The following is a 22,144-nucleotide window of genomic DNA, read 5'->3' as shown; positions in this document are numbered from 1 at the left end:
TCCATGGGGTAATGAATGACTAAATGACAACAACACCTGGGGACATCAACCACCAATGTTAGTGGAAGATGGAAAATGAGCCCTAGGGAGGGTACCTTACCTTACTAGAATGTTTTTTCTTGAGAACAGAGAGGGTTTTGTTTTTGTTTCTGTATTACCAATCATAGTACTTCACATAGAGAAAAAAAATTGCTCTTCTTATATTAATTTCACCCATAATAACCTTGAAGGTAGTTCATAAATGTTTCATTAACTCCATTTTATTATTATCTCTATTTTATAATTGAGTAAACTGAGATTCAAAGTGGTTATTTGCCCAAAGTCACACTGTTCATAGCTATCAGAACCAAAATACAAATTGCTACTTTGTCATTTCAAAAAGAAAGGAAGGAAGGAAGGAAGGAAGGAAGGAAAGAAGAAAGAAAGAAAGAAAGAAAGAAAGAAAGAAAGAAAGAAAGAAAGAAAGAAAGAAAGAAAGAAAGAAAGAAAGAAAGAAAGAAAGAAAGAAAGAAAAAGAGAGAGAGAGAGAGAAAAAGAAAGAAAGAAAGAAAAAAGCAAACAAACAAAGGACTGGAGTTCAAATCCTGACTTAGACAATTACTAGTTGTGTGACCCTGGGCAAGTCACTTAAACTATTTCTGACTCAGTTTCCTTAACTATAAAATGGTGATTATAATAGCACCTACCTCCCAAGATTGATGTGAGGTAAAATGAGATAATATTTATAAGGTGCTTTGAAAACTTTAAAGCTTTATGTAAAGTCTAGCTATTTATTTTTTATTTTCCAAGGCCATAAACCCAGAGTATAGTTCTAAAATTTCAATTTAATTTCTAAAAACAGTAGCATTAAGTTTTATCAGGCTTTGTATAAGCCCACAAAATAAGACTGTTTTGTGGGTAGAATAATTTGGAAATAACAAAACTCACCTATGATAAAGCTTAATATTAGGAAGATGTTTATAGTAGTCAAACTAGGCTTAACTTTAAGCATGAAATCTGTTTCCTGTGGAATTGTGATATTTTTGGTATGAAATGATGTACCGAATATTACAGTGGAAATGATGATATATATGGCAACATGCTATGTAAGTGTACCCTTATAGCTCATGGTTTTGAAAGTTATTAGAAATTATCACAGACAGGTGGTTTCACTTTTTCTCCATATTATTTTGATATGTCATCTATAATAATGATAGCTCACATTTATATATTTTTCAAGTTAATCGTGTTGTATAAGCACAATCTCATTTAGTTCTTACAACAACTCTAAGGCTCAAAAAAAGGTTGAGCTAACTTAGATGTCATGCTGTAAAGGCATGTACACTAAGCTGTTGTTATATATTATTTTGGTTTGAGTATTATGGCTGTTATCAGTGGAAAAAAAAGTAATTATGAAAACAACAAACCTTGAGCTAGGTGAGCATGGTGGCACATGTCTAATCCCTGTTACTTGCGAGGCTGAGGTTGGTGGATCACTTGAGACTGGGACTTCTGAGTGGCAGTGTGCTAAGCCAATTAGGTGTCTAGAGTAAATCTAGCACCAATATGGCAAGCCCCCAAGGTTGGGTAACCAGACTAACCAAGTATGTATAGATGGGAAATAGTAGAGGTGAAACCTCTTATACCTGTTGGAAGTGAGAGCAAGCTCGTGAATGGGCAGCCACACTTTCAAATTGAGTAAGATTGGGAGACACTTTAAAAAAAAAGGAAAGGAAAGGAAAAAAGACAAAATGAAGTGAAATTACTGTCAGCAAAATAACTTTATAAGTCTAAATGAAACATACAAAGCTCAATTCTGACAAAATTGGCAATATTTATATGATATAACAATATTTACAGTTACTTGTAAAAACATTATTTTTAAGATCTGCTTTTTGTGCAGGCCAGGAATGGGTAGGATTTGGAATTGGGAATTGAACCTGATGTTTCATGAGGTCTGGAACCTAAGGTCTGGAAATCCTTTCGAGATATTCACATGGGATTTTTATTGTCATATATAACCTTAGAGAGGTGACTAGAGCACTTTGAACTTGAACATATTACAGTTATTACAATTCAGCAATAGGACTTGAATCTAAGTTTTCACTATACCACGTTGCCTCTCAAGAACTGGGTCATAATGTTTCTCAAATCCTCGAATGAGTCTGTGATCTTATCACAGGTTCCCTCCAACAATATAGCTAACAACCCCCACTCATTCTGTGTAGCTCTCATTCATTTCTTCTAATAAGTTCTTTTAAAGAGTTCTATCCAATTTTGGGGGGACCTTCTTTTGTTTATATTGACATCATCAGAATACCACTGGAATATTGCAATTCATAATTTATCCTTGACTCTTGCCATGTGATCATTCATTGTTTTTTTTTCCTCTTATATTTCTTTGGTGTCTCCCCTTCTTCCTTGCTTCTTTTTCCTTTCTTTTCTTTTCTTTTTTGCAATAAATTGCAAACAGTTTTTACCCATAATGAACCCTCTAAGTAATTAATATTTTCAATTCCTCTAAGATTGTAGTGTTCAGTGTCTCTCAGTCCAAAAATAATTACAAAGGGATGCTGATATTAAAAGTTAACTCCTTGTTTCAAGAAGTTTTACAACATTAAGGGAAAATGAAGAAAAGAGATAAAACAACAGAAGAAAAAAAAACAGGAAGAGAAGATAGGAAAATACATATATATTTTTTACTGTTTGCTGTATTCTTAAACATCACCACGTTGTGTCATTGTATCAAGCCTTTGTTTATGTTTTGTTTTATATTAATTTTGATCTTTGTTTAAATAGTCAGTACTTTGACTACACAGTCAAAAGAGACAGTTAATTCAAAAAATATTTGTATTGCCATTACTAATATGCTTCTCTTAAATTATACTCAATTTTTTCTTTTTCTGATTTTTAAATATTTGTCATATTCAACTTCTATTGATTGTTTTCTTAAAGTATTATCTATAAGCATGAAACTTCTTTATAGTCTCCAATTTTTGACATCTCTCATTACATATTCTATTTCATGTTATTCAACATATATCTTGCCACCTTTAACCTTTACTATCTTCACCAAGAATAAAAGTTTGTTTAATTTAATTTGGAGTGTCTTATAATGTTCTTCAAACAATTTGTCAACTTCTCCAGACTTCGTAACGAATGTTGTCATATAAACTACAATTATTTCAGTGGTGGTGTTTTTGCTAATTGCTTATCATAAGCACAATACAAGTCCCATGAGATAATGTTTCTTGCTACCTTTGGATCCATGATAAAACCAACACAGCCAAGTCTTTTATTGGCTACTTTGAGGAGAAACTATGAGCTATACTTCTGTTTTGCTATAATGCCCTTTTCCCTCCTGGTTTAATTTATCATAACAATTTCAAGATTAATAATATGATATCTCAAAAATTAAAGTTCACAAAGTGTGCTCTTCACAATAATCCAATGAAACAAGTGTCATAAGCATATGTGAATGTGAGTATATATGTATGTAGATATTTATATTCCTTTCAGATCCCTATTCCTCTTCCATTTTTGAAGGAATGGTGACAAAGGACAGAAAATGAAATAGGATTTCAAAGAATCACCAAGTTTTTGCATATAAATATCATATCTATGTCTATACCTATCTGTCTGTCTATCTATCTGCCTATCTATCTGTATGTGGTTATACATATATTTCAAAAGACCAATAAATAGGGTTTTTTTGTAGTAAAAGCCGCAAGTTTATCCACATATGTATATATAAATATTTCATGGACATAATGAATGCATACAACATATGTATAGACATGCATACACACAATGCATGCATATACATCTGTATGGACAAACTTGCTTAGTACATGTACATATATATGTATATATATATATACATACATACATATATATGCATGTGTGTCTATTAGTAGACAACTATATATATATATATATAGATATAGATACTTACACAAAAAAAAACCTTGGTGATTCATTGAAACCCTGTTTCATTTTCTGACCCCTGCCACCATTACTGCAAAAATATTAGGGGAACAGGGGGAATTGGAGTTCATTTTCCATATGTATTACACATATTTTATATTTAAGATATATATAAATATAGAGATATAGATATATTTCATGGATTGACATAGTTTAAACAACAGCAGCTGCAACAAAACAATACTGTGTCATAGCCAATCTATTGATGATGTTTCTCCCTGTAGTGAAACAGGCTGCTCTTCAGAAAGTACTAATAATCTGTAAGCTTGTCCCAACCTTTGAAACAGAGACTCGGAGCATGCAAGTAACACCACAGTCACATCATTAGTACATATCAAAGTTGGAACTTGAGCTCATAACTTTTATTTTCAAGCCCAACACCCTTTCTACTTAGCCATATTGCTAGAATTGTCATGAATTCAAAATTGCACAAGGAATTAAAAAAATAGTAGTATTAAATATTGCTCCCTGGGAATGATAGGCTCAAGAATCTCAATAGGCACATGGATTTTCTAATGTTGAAAACTATCTCCAGAGTTGAAAAATGGTCCTCAAGATTTTCTTTATCCTTTTGATTTGTCAGGGAAAAAAAAGAGAATGAAATGGAGAATCTGTTTCTCAGGAAATTTTACCAGTTTCTGATGTGCTGAATAGTTTAATGTTTCTGAATGAAAAGTGGGTCCACATTCTCATAAAACTAATTTCTTGTCCCAGTATAATGCAGGGTAGATTCCTTTTGGATGTAGGAACATACTAGTTGGCTGCCTCCATTTTCTCTCTCATCTTACCTTCCACAGTCTTACAATTAAATGAGAAAATATTTTTAAAGCATTTAGCACAATAAAGACTGGAACATAGTAGGTCCTTAATAAATACTTAGCCCTCTTGTTGTTCCCCTTATGAATGGCTTGAGAATTGGCAGCCCAGTCACAAGAGCACTATTTTGTTCCTCAGCTAAACTATCATGGATTAATTGATGCAACTTTGTGCATTAAAATAGCTTCTTTTACCAATGGCAAAATGATCACCACTGTGCATCCAACTCTACATGGCTCACTTTTGGCCACATAAGTTTGCTGACTACCTGTGATCAGCAGAGATGGGAGCTGATCTTTTCTGTCAATATTAAGATGTGCCAAAGGTATCCTTCACATCATTGAGCTTACTCAATAGTCTATTTAACATGTCCAATTCCATCAAAACATGTGGGTTGCATATGATATGGTTGTGAAAAGAAACTATTATATTTGTTTAATGATTCCCCCTTCCCCCATATTTAGATGAGAATCAATTGGTAAAACCTTTTAAATACAATATAATTTCACTTGGGGAGTAGTTGAAGGCAGCAACAGGAATTAATACCCAAGATAAAAATTAGTTTAAGTTAAAAACTAGACTTAAAAAAATTAAGTTTTTCTAACTCTTCTTGCAAAAGCATAGTAAAGAAAATCTTTTGAGTGTTACTATAGTGCATACTCAAAAGCTTTATCAAATTACATAGCAACTAGAGTCCAAGTCTTATTGCTTTGTGTGTGAAATTATTGTCCTCCACTGTAGATGAAATTAAAGTTGGATCTTGTTGATGAGTGCTTTTTCACAATTATTGGAAAATCTTTTGAGAATTAAGCCCTAAAAGATTCAGGTAGGTAAGTCCCTGAGTGTCCATAAATCTTCCCCTTATTTCTACTCAAGTTCTTGTTTAACATTGTTTCAATTGAGATTTTTACAATGCTGCAAATTGCAGCAAGCCATGCATTCTGACTCAATCTCTATGGGGATTTTCTTTGTATTAATCCAAATTTGTCATTAAGACTACTACAGAAGTCCCTTATTTCTGCTTTTCATTGATTTTCATTTTCATTTACAAAATTTGAGTTATCAAAACAACAACCACCACTACCATCACCAGGTGGTGTAAAGAGATGCAGAAGAGAGAGGCTGAAACCAATTATCACAGGGAATTTCTAAGAGAATCTAGTCTTAATTTTCACAATAGAAAATACATTTTAGCTGCTCATTCTTTATGTATCTATATCTGTTAAAATAGATTTGTTAAGACTTCAACTTCAACTAGGGATAACATTTATCCCTTCTATGCAATTTCTGAGGGTGCCATAGGGAATATTTTGAAATTGTAATTGTACACTGAATAATCATTGTTTCTTTAAAAAAAATTGTAATGTTCAATTATAAAAGTAATCTTAAAATATCAGGAATGTTTTCATGCATCTTTTAAAAGTTATCTTTAACAATCTTACACTTAAATATAGGTAGAGGATTGAAGTTTCCTTGTGGAGTTTTTGATCAAATACATATAATGATCCCTAGGGAAATTATAGTCTTGGTTTAATGTTGTTACTTTTTGAAGGGATGATTTTCCACCAAGTTGGAGGTTTAGATTTGCAAAACTAGCCTACCAGAGAATGATTATTTTCTCTCTTACCCTTTGCTGATTCACTTAGCTGCCACTAGGAAATGAAGATGCTATAGAATAATATTGTGTAAGCCAACAAACTTTTCGTTAGCCATTAATAATATAAATGGCATAAATTTTGTGTTTTCCTGAAGGAAATACACACACATAAACATGTTAAAATAAACTATGCATATTTAGCAAATATTTGTTCCCTAACAATATAAAATTTAGAGCAAGGTTTAAAGAAACACAAACAACTAAGCATAATATCACTATTTTTATTCTAAATATCAACTGTCATAAATCACTGCTTAATCTATTTTTTAAATTTTGCTTTAAGAAATACCTTTACATTTCCTTGCTTGTGGTCTTTTTTGCTATAGAAAAAAATAAAAACAACTTCCTCTTTGGTCTCTGCATAATATAAATAATATAATATATTATAAAATATAAATATTATAAAATAATATATTATAACATACAATATAAATAATATGATCCTATAAATAATACAAATTAAATAAAAACAATTTCCTCTTTGGTCTCTGAGGATATGACATTTGAGCTTTCTTTGACAGCTTTGGGTTACAGAGTAATTTTAGAGTCCAACTATTTCCTTGAATTTTATTTTAATTAGTGTGTCAATTCTACCTTTCTCTTAGACTTCTTATGTAGATTTGGAACTTTTTTCTGGAGTTTTTGTTTTATAGTTTTTGTTATTGTTATTTGATCTATCCATTTTTATGAAAGGTAACTGACTTTCTGCTAATATGACAGAAGGCTTTGAAGTCAATCTTCCTTCTCTTCATTGTCCTTTTATCTCTTCTTTTCCAGATGTAAAATAGAAAAGAAGTGAAAGATCAGACTATGAAATTTTAACATTCTTTATAAAGCCTCATCATGGTCTCTTGCCAATAATGGAAAGGTTTCCCTGGTAACTGTGCTTGTAATTCACTGAACTCCCATACTTGTTCATGATGGATAACTAATTTATGTTGAAAAGAGCATAAATTCAGTCTTGCCATTTACAGCCTGTTCCCTGCAAGAGATCTATTATTAAATTCTAAAAGATATTCTCTCCACACCCTGAACATTTTCAAACACATCTATATGAAATAGTTGTTGTTTATTAAAAAACTTTGCAAGCTTAAGATATATGATTTAAACATTGTGAATACATATAGAGTCAGACTATGCTGTACTCTCCCCATAGAAAGGGATGCATTACTCTTTAACCTACTCTATTTTCTTTGGAAGTATATATTGGATAGCTACTATGGCCAATGGAAAGGACAGAGTACATATTTTCCAAAAGTTGCACTATGCTATCTATATATATCATCAATATGTTTTGTGTATTTTGTGTCAGCAATTAGAATTATAAGTTCATTGCATTTAGGAACTGTTTTTGTTTTGTTTTTATAAGCTGAATGTAATTAATGCATTTAAATAATGCAAAATTTGATTTAGTTGAAATTATAAGATGATACCAGTTCACATTTCATGTAAACCAAAATTTAATTAATGTGATGCTTATGAGCTACTGCAGAGTTTTGACATGAAGCCACATTGTCAACTTATACTTGCTTATCATTGCATGTAGATGTGATGTGTTCCTGTTACCATTTTACCAAAGGTTGTTCTATTAAAAAAAATTAACCAAAGAGTCAAAAGGAAGAATACTTCAAAGGGAAAAAATATTAACTCACAAAAGAAAAAAGTTTATTTTCATCAGGACAAAAATGTGATATAGTCTTAGTAATTCTAAGATGAGAAAAAATGTTGGAATACCTGAATATACGATGTGGAACATATTAAAACAAGAATGCAAAATAAAATGAAAGAACAAAATTCCACCAGTTTTTGCCCCTTTCAAACTACCATGAGAAATGGAATTCCTGGAGCAGTTTTAGTTATATGGATTGAAGATGACCATAAAAATGCATTCTTCTTGCAGAGTAGGCATTCAGACAAAAACTTCAAGTTTATTTAAGGCAGTGAAAGAAAATAGAAATGAATTGCATTATAAAGAAAATTTTACTGGAAGTTTTTTTAATCACTTTAAAAATTAAATTCAGTTAAATAATGTTAAAATTACTGCAGAGGCAGCCAGTGAAGATGAAGATTTTACAATTAAATATTCTGATGTTTTGAAGAAAATAATCAAAAAAGGTGGATATATTAATCAACATATTTTTAATGTAGATCAGACAGAGTTATTCTGGAAAAGCATCCCTTCCCAAACTTTTATTTCTAAGAATGAAAAATATTCAAAATAGATTTAAAATGTCTAAGAATCACCTAACACATTTATTGGGAGGTAATGTGCAGGGGTAATTAAAATTAAAACCAGCGCTTATTTATGTGTATGGAAATCCTTGTCCTTTGAAGGATTATAAAAATCAATCCCTTTCTGTTTTTTGGAAGTAAAATAGAAAAGCATGGATGACAAAAGCTTTTTTAAAAGACTGCTTTTCAAGTTATCTTAGCCCAGCTATTAAAAAATATTGCAAGGACAAAACAATCTTATTTCAAGTATTACTGATTTTAGATAATGGGCCAGGTCATTCAACTACACTTGGTTCATTCTGTGAGAAGGTGAGCTTGCAAATTTACTGAAGTGTGGATAAAGCTCTCTGTACCTACCAGTGTATTCATGAAGATTTAAAGCAAGAGTAGACAGTTCAGTCTATGCTGCTAAAATATTTCAAGCAACAACAATGATATTCAGATATGATATACATAATTTTAAAATGTATATTTTGCTTTCTATATTTTATTTTTTTGCAATAAATTTAAATCAGAAATACATTTTTATTATTTGATTTTTATTTTAAATAGCATTTTATTTTTTCCTAGTTACATGTCAAGAAATTTTTTTGCATTCATTTTTACAAGATTTTGAGTTCCAAATTTTTCTCACTCACTCTCCTTCCCTCTTATGAAGATGGTAGGCAGTTTGATATAGTTTATGCATGTGTTATCATGTAAAAATATTTCCATATTATTCACAGTTGTGAAAGAATAAACAGATCAAAAGGAAAAAAAACACAAGAAAGAATGAAGTGAAAAATTTATGCTTCAATCTGCATTCAGAGTCCATCAGTTCTTTATCTGCATATGGATAGCATTTTCCTACATGAGTCCTTTGTACTTGTCTTTGGTCATTGTGTTGCTGAGAAGAACTGTGTCATTCATAGCTGATTATCATACAATGTTGCTGACACTGTGTACAACGTTTTCTTGGTTCTGCTCATTTTGTTTTGCATCAGTTCATACAAGTGTTTCCTGGATTCTCTGAAATCTTTCTTTTCATCATTTTTTTTTTATTGCACAATAGTGTTCTGTTACATTCATATACCACAGCTTGTTCAGGCATTACCCAAAGGGCGGGCATCCCCTGAATTTCCAAAATTTTGCCACCATGAAAAAGATTGCTATAAATATTTTTGTACATGTAGTTTCTGTTCCATTTTTTTATGATGTTTTTGGGATACAGACCTAGTAGTAGCATTGCTGTATCAAAGAGTATGCACATTTTGGTTGCCCTTTGGGAATAATTCCAAATTGCTGTCCAGAACAGTTGCATCAGTTAACAACTCGACCAAAAGTTCATTGGTGTTCCAATTTCTCATATCTTCTCTGGCATTTATCATTTTCCTTTTTTGTCATATTAGCCAATCTGATAGGTACAAGGTGGCATCTCAGAGTTGTTTTAATTTGTGTTTCTCTAATCAAGAGTAATTTAGGGCAGGTAGGTGGCACAGTGGATAGAGCACCGGCCCTGAAGTCAGGAGGACCTGAGTTCAAATCCAGTCTCAGACCAGACACTTGACACCTACTAGCTGTTTGCCCCTGGGTGAGTCACTTTAACCCCAAGCACATAAAACAAAACAAAAACAAAAACATGTCTATTATATCTAGCTTTTCTAATATTCTATTTACCTCTTTAGTTTCTTTCTTGTTTATTTTTTATTTGGATTTATTGAATTCTGAGAGGGGACAGTTGAGGTCCCCCACTAGTATAGTTTTTTTGTCTATTTCTTCCTGAAACTCACTTAAATTCTTTAAGAATTTGGATGCTTTACCACATGGTGCATATATGTTTGGTATTACTATTGCTCCATTGTCTGTGGGTACCTTTTAGCAAGACGTAGTTTCTTTACTTATTTCTTTTAATTAGGTCTATTTTTGCTTTTACTTTGTCTAAGATCTGGATTGTTACCCCACTTTTTTTTTAGTTCATTGGAAGAATAATAGATTCTGCCTTTACTTTTACTGTGTTTGTCTCTGTGATTCAAATGTGTTTCTTGTAAACAACATGTTGTAAGATTCTGGTTTTTGGTCTGCTCTCCTATAAACTTCCATTTTATGAGAAAATTCATCCCACTCACATCACAGTCATGATGACTACCTATGTATTTCCCTCCATCTACTTCTTCATGTCTGTCCTCTCCTTTTATCTTTTCTCTCCTCTCCAGTATTTCACTTCTGTCTACAACCTCCCTTTATCTGCTCACCATTCTGTCAATCCCTCTTCCCTTTGCTTAATTTCCCTCCCTCCTACTTCCCTGTCAGGTAAGACAGGTTTTTATTCAACTGATTGTATATATGATGCCCCCTTTGAGCCAATGCTGATGACAGTAAGGTTCAAGTGATGTTTGTCTCCCACCCTCCCATCTTCCCCTCCACTGTTATAATTCTTTCATGCCTCTTCATGTAAAATAATTTACCCCATTCTACTTCTCCCTTCTGACTGTATCCAGTGTACTCCTCTTTCTCATCCCTTAATTTTTTAAATGCCATTCCTTAAAATTCAACTTATACCCATACCCATTGCCTACGTACATATTTTTTTCTAGCTATACTTTTAGTGATACAATTTGTAAGAATAACAAGTACCATCTTCCCAGTGTAGGGATCTTGACTTCTAGCTTGACAAAATGGATCCTCTGATACAAAGTTGCTATGTGAGATGGTTAGTAAAAATAACTTTTATATTTAGTTATCCAGCACACATGAACTAATAGGGTAGAAGACTTTTTCTGTATGTGACAAAAGTGCTGCTGTCTATTTGGTAATGTACAGGTATTCTCTTTTGTGAAACTACTAAAACTGAAGCTATGGCCCACTATCATTGATAGAATCCTAGAGTCACACTTGAAATTTGCCTTAATTGAATATTTTCCCAGTTCTCCAAAGTATTTGTCTATTATATATGAATATTCCAACTGATATGATCAAAATTGATCAAAAACTCACAATGGGCTTATGTTTGTACTTTTACAAATGTAATGATAATTAGTAAGTTTTTGGACTGAGTTTTGTTACTTACAAGTAACTTCATATTTTTTGATTGCTAACAAGTTTTACTTTATCACTATTAATGAAAATGATTCATGTGCCTCACAAATGAAAAAAAAAATTTGGCCACCCATGTCTCAGTTTTCTTCAAAATGAATCAAATATCCTAAAAACCAGAATTTTAGAATCTTAGAGATGAAAGGCATATCAGCAATCATATAGTAAAAACTTGTGCCTCAGTATAGATCTGTTTGAAGACATACTGGACAAGTGGTCACCCAACATCTAGTTAACAACTTCTAATGGGGAGAACTACTCTCCCTTTCAAGGCCACTCATTCTGCTTTTAAATAGTATTGAATATTATGAAGTTTTCTCTCAAATAAATTTTATATCTACCTCTCTGATACTCTATGCTCTGTTTCTAATTTTTCCCCCAGAATTTAATGGAGCAAACCTAACCATTCCTTTAAACAATTCTTCAGCACTTTCATTTTGATATTGCATACATTTCTAACTATCTTTCTCCACTCAAAAAACTACCCCATATAACATAGACTATGTTTAATGAAAAAAAAAGGAAGAAGAGGGAAAAAAAACAAGAAAACCTATCAATAAATTGGAAAAATCTGAAAATATATGCAATATTCCTCATTCAAGAATGCCCCATTGCTACAAAATGGTATGGGGGAGATGCCTTCTCATTTATATTCTTTGAAACCATGCTTTTTCCTTGTAATTTTGCAGAGACCACTTTCAGTTGTTTTGTGTATGAGTCTAACCAAGTTTACTTATGACAACCCTTCAAAGACTAGAAGACAATTAGCATGGCTTCCCTAAATCATCCATTTGCCATGTTAGGCATTACTGGATGTTTTATACAATCCTTAAAGAGCTTGATAAACTAAATTAGTCAGGAAGGCAAGCAAAGAGGTGGTAATCAAAGCCAGAAATAAGTGTGTTATAATTTCTGAACATATTTCATGGTTGTTATTTAAGTATATATTTATAATTTAATGTCTGTTTGTGAAGGTGAAATTAAAAAAAATCTTGGTATGGTTATGCTATTCAAGTATTATTATTATTGTTATTATCATCATCATCATCATCATCATCATCATCATCATTATTATTATTATTATTATTATTATTAATATTATTATTTATACAATACCAGATATTGGACTGTGACCTTGACCACTGGTTACAGAGTATCTTTCACCACAGCATCTGGCCTTCTTCAAGAATTAATATCTCTGGGTTCAAGGCTTCTCTAAAAAGGCTCTTTAACAAACAAACAAGAGATAAGGAAGGGAAATATGTAAATTGTATCCTAGAAAGGAAAAGGAGCAAATATGGAGTTGGAGTAAATAAACCCTTCTCAGAAAAGAGTATCACAAAGTCACTAATGAACATTTTCCAAATTTAGAAACTGAATACAGCTGAAAAGGGAGGTTAGAAAGGATTTTGAATGAAACACACTCTGATATGGAACATAGAGTGGAAAAGGTAAAATGATGAGGTAGAGAGAGAGGGGAAGAAAATAATAATAGCAAAAATAGCATTAAACTCAAAGAACTTGGGAGAGGAATAGGTTGTTTGGTACGGGAAGGACTTTGGGAAGATTATGAGACGAAAGTAGGGTAAACAAAATAAATTACAGAGGCTCTATATCATCTTAAAATAAGAGGAAAAATAGAAACAATAATCTATGTAAAACAATTAAATGGAGAAAAATAAAAACTTTACAAACATTTCCCTCAAATATGAATACATTAAGCTCCTCAATAAAGTAAATGTAAATAATGTAAATGTAATGTAAATGTAAATAAATAATGCAAAGGTAAATAAATGTAAACAATATAAAGTAAACGTAAAGGAATTTAAATGTAAATAAAGTAAATAAAGCAAAATAGATAAGAAACAAAACTCAACAGTTTGCTATGCACAAGATTAAAAATTAATTCGGCATTCTGCCAAGTTACCTGAAGCTTTTTTAGTGACAGGGCTCACATGCTGGCTATGCCACACATTGGATTGTGTACACGCCCCTGGATTCTTGAGGTAGGAATAGGATTATGCTTTTCCCCACCTGTCCTGCCAGTGTTCCTATCCCCTTTCTCTTCCTGAATAGATTTCAATTCCCTATACCCACTTCTTCCAGAGGAAACTCAGATCCCTTACTCCACTTTGACCTTTGGGCTTACACTCCGCTTCCTAGGCCAGATTCCTCCAAGACTTCATTGGATGGATAGACCCATTCCCACTCCTTGGAAGAACAAGAAGTCATCAACTGAAATCATTACAGTGAGATGGAGGACAACTAGGCCTTACCATCCTCCTTGTTACTGCTCTCATTAGTCCAGTAGACCTTGTCATCTTCTTTGTTTCTCCATCCATGAGACTTCCAAACATTGCCATCTGAACTGCCAATGCACCTTACTTACACCTAGGTCTTGCTGTATTCTCTGAGAAGCACATGGAGGAAAACCGGGCCTATCTACTTACTTTGGATTTGAACCCTTCATTATATATTATCTGAGAATGAGAATGTGAGCCTCTTGAAGAGAAGGACTATGTTCCATTTCTATTTGTCTCCCTAGTTCTAACGTAGTGATTGGCACATAGCAAGTGCTTTACAAGTGATTTTTTTCTTCATTTATTTATTCATTCACTAATTCACCTAACATCCAGAAATATCAGTCTGTCTGTGGTTTTCAGAGAACTGCTACTTATTAAGTTAGAGATACTCACAGATGGATTTTGAATGAGAACTATTTTTGTAAGTTCTAGGAGTTTAAAATGAAACTTGATAAGTTTATCCCAGCTATTGAAATTACTACATTTGGCAGTAAAGGCCTTTCCAAATGAATGGTCATGTAGGAAATTAGCATCCATTTCACTCCTTCTTCAACAATCCTCTTGCCACTCTAAGGATATTTCTACCCTAAAATCTTGCTGTACAGATTGGTGACTTCCTCTCCCATATTACTATTTGAGGAAAACTCAAGCTACCACATCTTGATTCACTTCATACTCTCTGACTAATTCTTCCTCACCAACTGCCTTGCCCAGAGGCTTGTATCCTCTACCTTCCCTCTTCCCATTTCTGAGACCATGAGCTTTGATCGAGTCAGTTCTATCGTTGAGTAGCCCCATTCACCATCCCAGTTATTTTCTTTATTAAAGAATCTCACCATATTAAAGCATCACTACTCCCATATATGTGTTGTTTTCCCTCATTAGAATGCAAACTTTTTGAGATTGGGGAGAGTCTTTGCTTATGTATTTATATCTTCAGCTTTCTAAGCACAGTGCTTATTAAGTAAGCCCTTAGGAAAAAAAAATTTTAATTCACTCTTTCACACTAGGGTAGGGAAAAGAAGAAAGCACACCCAAGATTCATAGGTACAAAGAGAAACAGGTAGGTGATGGAGTGGATAGAGCCCTCCAAAGTCTGAAGTTAGAAAAACTTGAATTCAAATCCAGCCTCAGAAACTTTTACTACTTGTGTGATCCTGGGGAAGTCACTTAAACGTCATCTGCCTCAGTTTCCTCAACCATAAAATAGGGTTAATGATAGCACCTACCTCACTGGTTTGTGTGAGGAACAATTGGGATAATACAGCACCTGGAATATCATAGTAAGTACTTAACAAGTGTCTTCCTTTTTTCCTTCCAAAGGAAATTTATTGAAGGATAGTCTTTATAGCTAGAAGAAGATGAGAGGGATGTTTTGGTCCCACAAATTTGTGTCCAGATAGAAGTGATGATGTAGCAGCCCCCAAGATATCTTCCTAACTTTCCCCTTTTGTAGAGGCAGTCTTATCTCTGACATAGCTTAGGGGTACTTCCCTGCTTTTCAATCATTGATAGGGGCAGGAGGAGGATATTATCTATTACCTCTGATTCCGTATCTAGGTTTTGGAGATCTCTGAATATTTGTAATTGGTTTAGGATGATTGAAACTCTTATCTGTGATCCTAGACAGCTGCTACTTTTTGGCCCAGGTTGATAACTATCTATGAAGTTATAATCATGGAGACAAGAAGTCTTGGCTTTTATTAGGGCTGTAAGCCAAATCCAAGGCAAAGCAAATAAAGGTATATAGGGAGATTAAGATATTAGGAACATGGGCATTGCTAAGGAATTCCTTCTCTATTTTTTTTTCACTGTTGTCAGGTAGAGGGCAATGGATTATTTTTTGCAAAGGCCTTTGATAAAAGTTCTTACAGCTTTTTTTCCCCCTTGGAATTCTACATACAGAAGCTAATATATTCTATAAAGGAGGAAAGAATAAACTATCAGTACAAAAAGACTTTAACTTGGAAAAAAGGTCTCAATTATTAATATAGCTGTGCATCAATGTGTGTGTGTAACCATTCTCTAGAATGCAATATTAATTCATTTATATTTATAAAGGAAAGTCACAACTTGCAATTAAAAAGATTCTAAGGCTCAAATGTATCCTTATATAGATCATTAGAAGGGTCCTAGTAACCATAAACCATATTGATGGCATTATGGTTGTAATATTTTATTGGTTCAAAAGCCGTTTTATTTTCTAATTCCTGCATTTAGTAGGTGTCAGCTACTTGCCTAGTAAATTTAGGAGGCTGTAATCAATGAGGAGTTATTTAAATAGAGCCTAGGCATAAGTCCCCCATTCACTGGGGAAACTGGGCCATCCCCAACAGTCTGTACTATTATAGTAAAGCCTAAATAAGTGAGCATACTATAAGCATGAGCTTGAGTGTAGGTGCTTTGCTGCTTTACTGCTTTTCTATTCATCATTCTATCACTTACAATCACTTCTAGTATTTCTCTGACTGACTCATTGAGCTGACTAGGAATTTCATTGCTCCTTTCTGCTTTATTACCCCTAGTTGAGTTGTGGAGTCTGAGGCAATACAGGGTTGGAGAGAATATCCTCTAACCACTGTCCTTTCTTCTCAGTCTCAATACTGTACCCTCTTCAGTTTTGATACTGGTCTGGGTTTTTGTCATTATTATCTCCAGTCAGCTACTCTGATCTTTGAATACTCTTTTCATCTGGCTTGTACTTTATAGGTAGGGCTAACATATGGCAGAAGAATTTCAGTCTATTAGATAGCACAAAGATATGACACTATAAATAAGAAATACATGTAAAAATAAAGTCACAAAACAAATGAAAGTGGTGGTCTGAAACAAAATGCATTTTACTTCCAGAAATTTCCAAAACAAGTACAATATTAAAAATTATTTCAAGTAAGACATCAATAAAAATTCAAAATGTTGAGATAAATGAGTAAACTTCAGTATGATTAAGGTATGATAGACAGTAAATTAAATGGATATGCAACGAATGGCATCTTTGTTGTTAAAAGAAAAGGTAACTGAATTACAAAAAGACACACCGGGTAATACAATTGCAGGAGATCTGGTATTTCTTTCTCAGAGCTAGCTAAATATAACAGTGAAAAGTTTTGTTTTGTAAACAAAACAAAATGCTGAACAGAATTTTAGAAAAAAAATGTACTTGAAAGACTTATGGGGTCTTCTTGACAAGAATATTATAGAACATGCATATCTATTAACACCAAATGGACTGCAAAATTTAACAATCTGCATATGAAAATCATAAATAAAGGTAAAATATTGAATGCTCTTATATAGAATATAAATCAATCAATAAATAAATAAATAGTTAAATAAATAAATAAATAATACAGGGAGCATAAGTAAATGATACACCTAAATGAAGAATAATTAATGTAATTCTAAATAATTAGTAAATGAATGATCAAATCATAGAAAAATAAACATTTATGTTTTAAAAAAATGGTAACAATGAGACAATACACCAGCATTGGGGGGGGGTGCAGTAAATCAGCACTCAGAAAATAAAGCTTAGTTCTGAAAAAATTATTAACCAAATCCAAGAGGTGATTAATGTTCTAAACATTCAATTTAGAAATTTAACTGATGTTTTACTTTTGCGTTGCCAAGATTAAAACTATAGCATCCACTTGCTACTTGTAGCTACCTTGTCAGAAACTCTGCTCCAAAACACTAATAATCTTTTTGCTCACCATTTTCAAGGGCACAGGGATAGTCAATAGCTATAGTGGAAAGCATACTAGATTTGAAGTCTGAGTCCATGTTCAAATTTCAGTTCTGCTACAAAGGATGATAGGGCCATAAGTCTAGAGATGGTAAGCGATTCACAAGCTACTGAGTTCAATCTACGCTTTTACAGATGAGGAAACTGTAGAACAGAGAAACAATTTGCCCAAGGTGACATAGGTCATAAGTTTCAAATAGGGTTTTGAACCAACGTCCTCTAAAGTCCAGAGTCATGCTGCATTCTTGTTAACCTGTGTCACCTTGGATAAGCCACTTTAATAATATGAACCTGTTTCTTCATCTGTTATCCTGGATGATGTCTAGGTTTTCTCCAAGCTCTAACTCCATGATCCTTAATATGGTCCCTTCAAATTTTCCAAAAATCAAGGTTATTTATGCCAGGTGAATCAGTCAATTAAAGTACCTATAGTGCAAAAGATGATAGGGATATAAGAAGTTTATATTTGATCCTAGAGGTAATAGGAAACTATCAGAATTTTCTGAATAGTAGAGAGAAATGGTCAAACTTAGGAAAATCACTTTGACAATTATGTGGAAGATGGATTTGGGGGACAAGAGATTCTTGAAGCAAGGAGACCAACTCAAAGGCTATTATAATATTCTAGGTAAAAGGTAAAGATAGCTATGTGAGTGGAAGGAGAGAGTAGCATTCAAGGAATATTATGCAAGTGGGGATAAGAAAATTTGACTATTAATTGGAAATGTAGGTTGGAAATGAGGAGTCAAGGACACTGAAGAATCAAACCATGGTGACTGGAAAAATGGCAGTACCCTTCAATGAAATACAGAAATTTAGAACAGAACAGGTTTGGGGAAAGATAACGAGTACTGTTTGGGACATATTGAGTTTGAGGTATCAATTAGATGTCTAGCTTAAAATATAAAGGAGACAATTGATGATGCTGATCTTAAGCTTGGAAGGGGGCCTAGAAATAAATATTGATATCTGATGTTGCCGTGGAAATCATCTGCATAAAGATGAGAATTAAACCCATGGGGAACTAGTCAAAGGGTAAAAATATGTGGTATTGGGTCCAGAAGTCTAACTAAGTTAGTCCAAGTAAACTTAATGTATCATTTTGATTTCTCTAGCATTAAATGAACAACTGTCAACAAGCTAAATTTATTTGATACTCAACAATGCAGAACTTGATTTGAGTCGAGCAACAGACCAGTGCTACAGCCTCTACCAGTCTTTCCCCTACAACTCTTAACTCTCACAACAAGATTGAGTCTCTCAGCAAAAGCTTTATTACAAATGTCTATACAGATTATTAGTGGAAGATCAAAGTCAAAAATCTCATTGATCATTGTATTTTGATACACAAAATATATCAGAGGTGGTGACAGAAATATGTATATGCGTATGTATGTATATGAGATATATCTATACAGATATACACACATTATATGTTATTTATTATATATTTATATAAATGATATATGCAACTATGTAACATAATTCATAATATATAATATCTATTATGGAGATCAGAGTTGAAGCAAAGGAAGTAAATGAGTGAGTGAAAGAAGTGAATTATTACATACATATTTATCTTATTCGCTAAACTCTCCACGGCTTTGATAATTCTATTTTTTTTCTTGGAATGTTCTCCCTCTCTTTGCCCTGATTTCTACTTCCTTTTAAATTCTTATTCTGGTTTTAAAGCATGGATCAAACAAATGCTACCTATTATAGGAAGCCATTTCTGATCATCCCCCTCCCTATTTCCCCAATCCACTTCCCAAGTTAGTAATGGATTTTCTACTTTTCTGCCCTCAAAAATCACACAGCACCTTCCTTACATCTCTTAATAGGTATGTTAAATAGTATTCTGTTCTGTATTGTCATTATTTGTGCTTCTGTCATTACTGCCCCAGCCCCCAGCCCCAACTCTGTCAGTGTTAGCATAGTGGTCTGGACAAATTAGAAAAAAAAAATGTTTAATTGAATTGATTCCCAGAGGCAGATTAAATTCTTTTTAAAAATCATCTGTCATTTTATATTGCCCACATTTCATTCTTTTTTCACACTATTATGGATAATTAAATCTTGACTATAACAATATTAGAGAGGGATTTTTTTCTTCTTTTCCTTTAAAAATATTTAGAATAAGGATCTTTATGAAGCCATGTGTTAGGCAAGAAGAATTTGGCCTATGATATCTTTAATATGAGATGATCCATTATCTCAATCTTTAAGAATTCTATATTTTAATTTACTATTTAAAATATCATAACTAATGAAACAATAAGAATGTGACATTGTGGATTGAGAACTGATCTAAGAATCAAAAAGATTTTGGTTCAAGTGCCATTTTTTACACATACTGTGTGACCGTTGGCAAATCATTTACCTTCCCAGTGCCCCAAGCGAATTCTCTGTGGTTTTCAAAGAACAGATGCCAACTGGTTGAGTTTCCTCACCAGGAAGAAGTTCCCTAATCTAATGAAATCTCATTTTGCACCCCTTATCCTTCCTACCCACAAGGAAAAAAATGTATTACTTGTAACTGTATATTACATATAATCCCCAAGCAATCTTTTTTCAGACTAGCACAATTGAGAGACTGATAGAATTTCAGAATTAGAAAGACCTCAGGTCATTGAATCCATTCTATACCTGAATAGGAATCCCTACAAAAACATCAGTAGCAATTGATCATCTGGCTTCTAGTAATTCAGAATTTCACATTCTGCTGATGGAAAACCCATTACTTATAAAGATGGCCATTCCACTTTAGATGGCTTTAGTTGTTAGGAAGTTTTCATTACATAAAACCAAGATATGTTGTCTAATAAATAAATCTTGTTGAAATTTAGGTGTCATAACCTTCTTTTTACTATACTGATTTCTCTTAAGTAAATTTATAAGAGTCTCTTCACAGCTAAGAGAAAAACAACAAAAACAAGAAGAAATGATCAGATGTGATTGTCTTTGGAGGACTATTTTTTAAACATATTGAAGGATAATGCTGGCAGCTATGTTTCATTTTTTTTATTAGTCTTAGAGAAATGCACAGCCAAATCAGCATATAGACAACTTATCATTTGACCCTCAATATAACTAAGCATAGTTATTCTTAATTGCTTTAAAAAATGAAGTTTTAATATATTTGAAAGAAATGGCCAATGCTGAGAGAAAAAAAAACATTGGATTATGCTTGGACAGAACTCTCTTCTGTTTTCATTCTAAACACCATAGTTGGTCTCATTTAATGTTTGAAGGTTTGACAATTATTCCTTGAATGTTCTTCAATTGCTTGAATTGTATAACTGGACTAATTCTAGACAGCTTATAGATTTCTCATGAGCAATGGGATTATAATTAAAGGGGGCATATTCTAATAGGAATAACTTTTGAGGAATATTTGTGTGTTTCTTAGTATTTACTATGACTCTCTAGAGATAACGTATGTGTGTGTATATATACTTGGAGAGATTATAACATAACTCACATAGGTATTTATGGTCTATTTTTTATTTTAAAAATTATTCTATGTTGAATTCCATTGTCAAATAAATTATATTTTCTTGAATTCACAGGTACCTCTGTTCTACAGGTGACAGCTACAGATGCAGATGACCCAACCTATGGAAACAGTGCTCGAGTGGTGTATAGTATTCTTCAAGGACAGCCATACTTCTCTGTTGATCCCAAAACAGGTTGGTCCTCTTTCTTCAACATGTCCTTTAATCTGTATTAGAAAAAAAATGATTTCTTTTCTTTGAAACCTTCTTCTCTACTAGGCACAATAACCTGGACATCTTCTTTTTAGATATCCATTAAAAATAATGTTTCGTACTAGCACAATTTTAATTACTGAAGACTCTCAACTCCATAGTAAACTTTATTTTTATTTCTAATGTAATTATTCCTGGATGATTTTATTTATCTATCTTAATGCCAAAGAAAATCAGAATGCCACAAAATGGTACTGGCATAATTTTAAATGAGTTGTCTGTGTTTCAAAATGAATTTGAACAATACTTTAATGAGAATCTCTGCATTAAAGAGGAATATATTCTGTATTTAATATCAGGCTATTACTGCCAAAGAAGGTAAAGAATTTCTTAGATGCAACATTCCTAATATAATTTCAGTTGTGGGGAAAGACATATTTTCCATTACTTATTATAAATATATATTTATATGTACATGTACATGTATGTATATGTGTATGTGTGAATGTATATATGTATACACACACATATATACACACACGTGTGTGTGTATTTTAATATCCCTTAAGTGAGAACTTAGTTGCAATTAACAATTTAATTTCTCCACCAAAGCAGTTTTTTTATACCTTTTTTATGGGAAATAAAT

The 22,144-nt window shown here is 32.7% G+C and overlaps 1 protein-coding gene across 1 annotated transcript in view; it reads left to right on the top strand.

Moving 5' to 3' along the window:
- CDH18 (cadherin 18) overlaps positions 1-22,144 on the top strand; it is a 414,410-nt gene that overhangs the window by 95,342 nt on the left and 296,924 nt on the right. Inside the window, exon 3 of the mRNA XM_078153324.1 lies at positions 21,361-21,480. Coding sequence (XP_078009450.1) covers positions 21,361-21,480 — 120 coding nt within the window. The remainder of the gene's footprint in view (positions 1-21,360; positions 21,481-22,144) is intronic.

The sequence above is a fragment of the Phascolarctos cinereus genome, unplaced genomic scaffold, assembly GCF_003287225.1.
Source record: "Phascolarctos cinereus isolate Bilbo 61053 unplaced genomic scaffold, phaCin_HiC Scaffold_4;HRSCAF=312, whole genome shotgun sequence".
NCBI lineage: Eukaryota > Metazoa > Chordata > Mammalia > Diprotodontia > Phascolarctidae > Phascolarctos > Phascolarctos cinereus.
The sequence above is the reverse complement of the archived record's forward strand: the minus strand, read 5'-3'. Positions and strand labels throughout refer to the sequence as shown.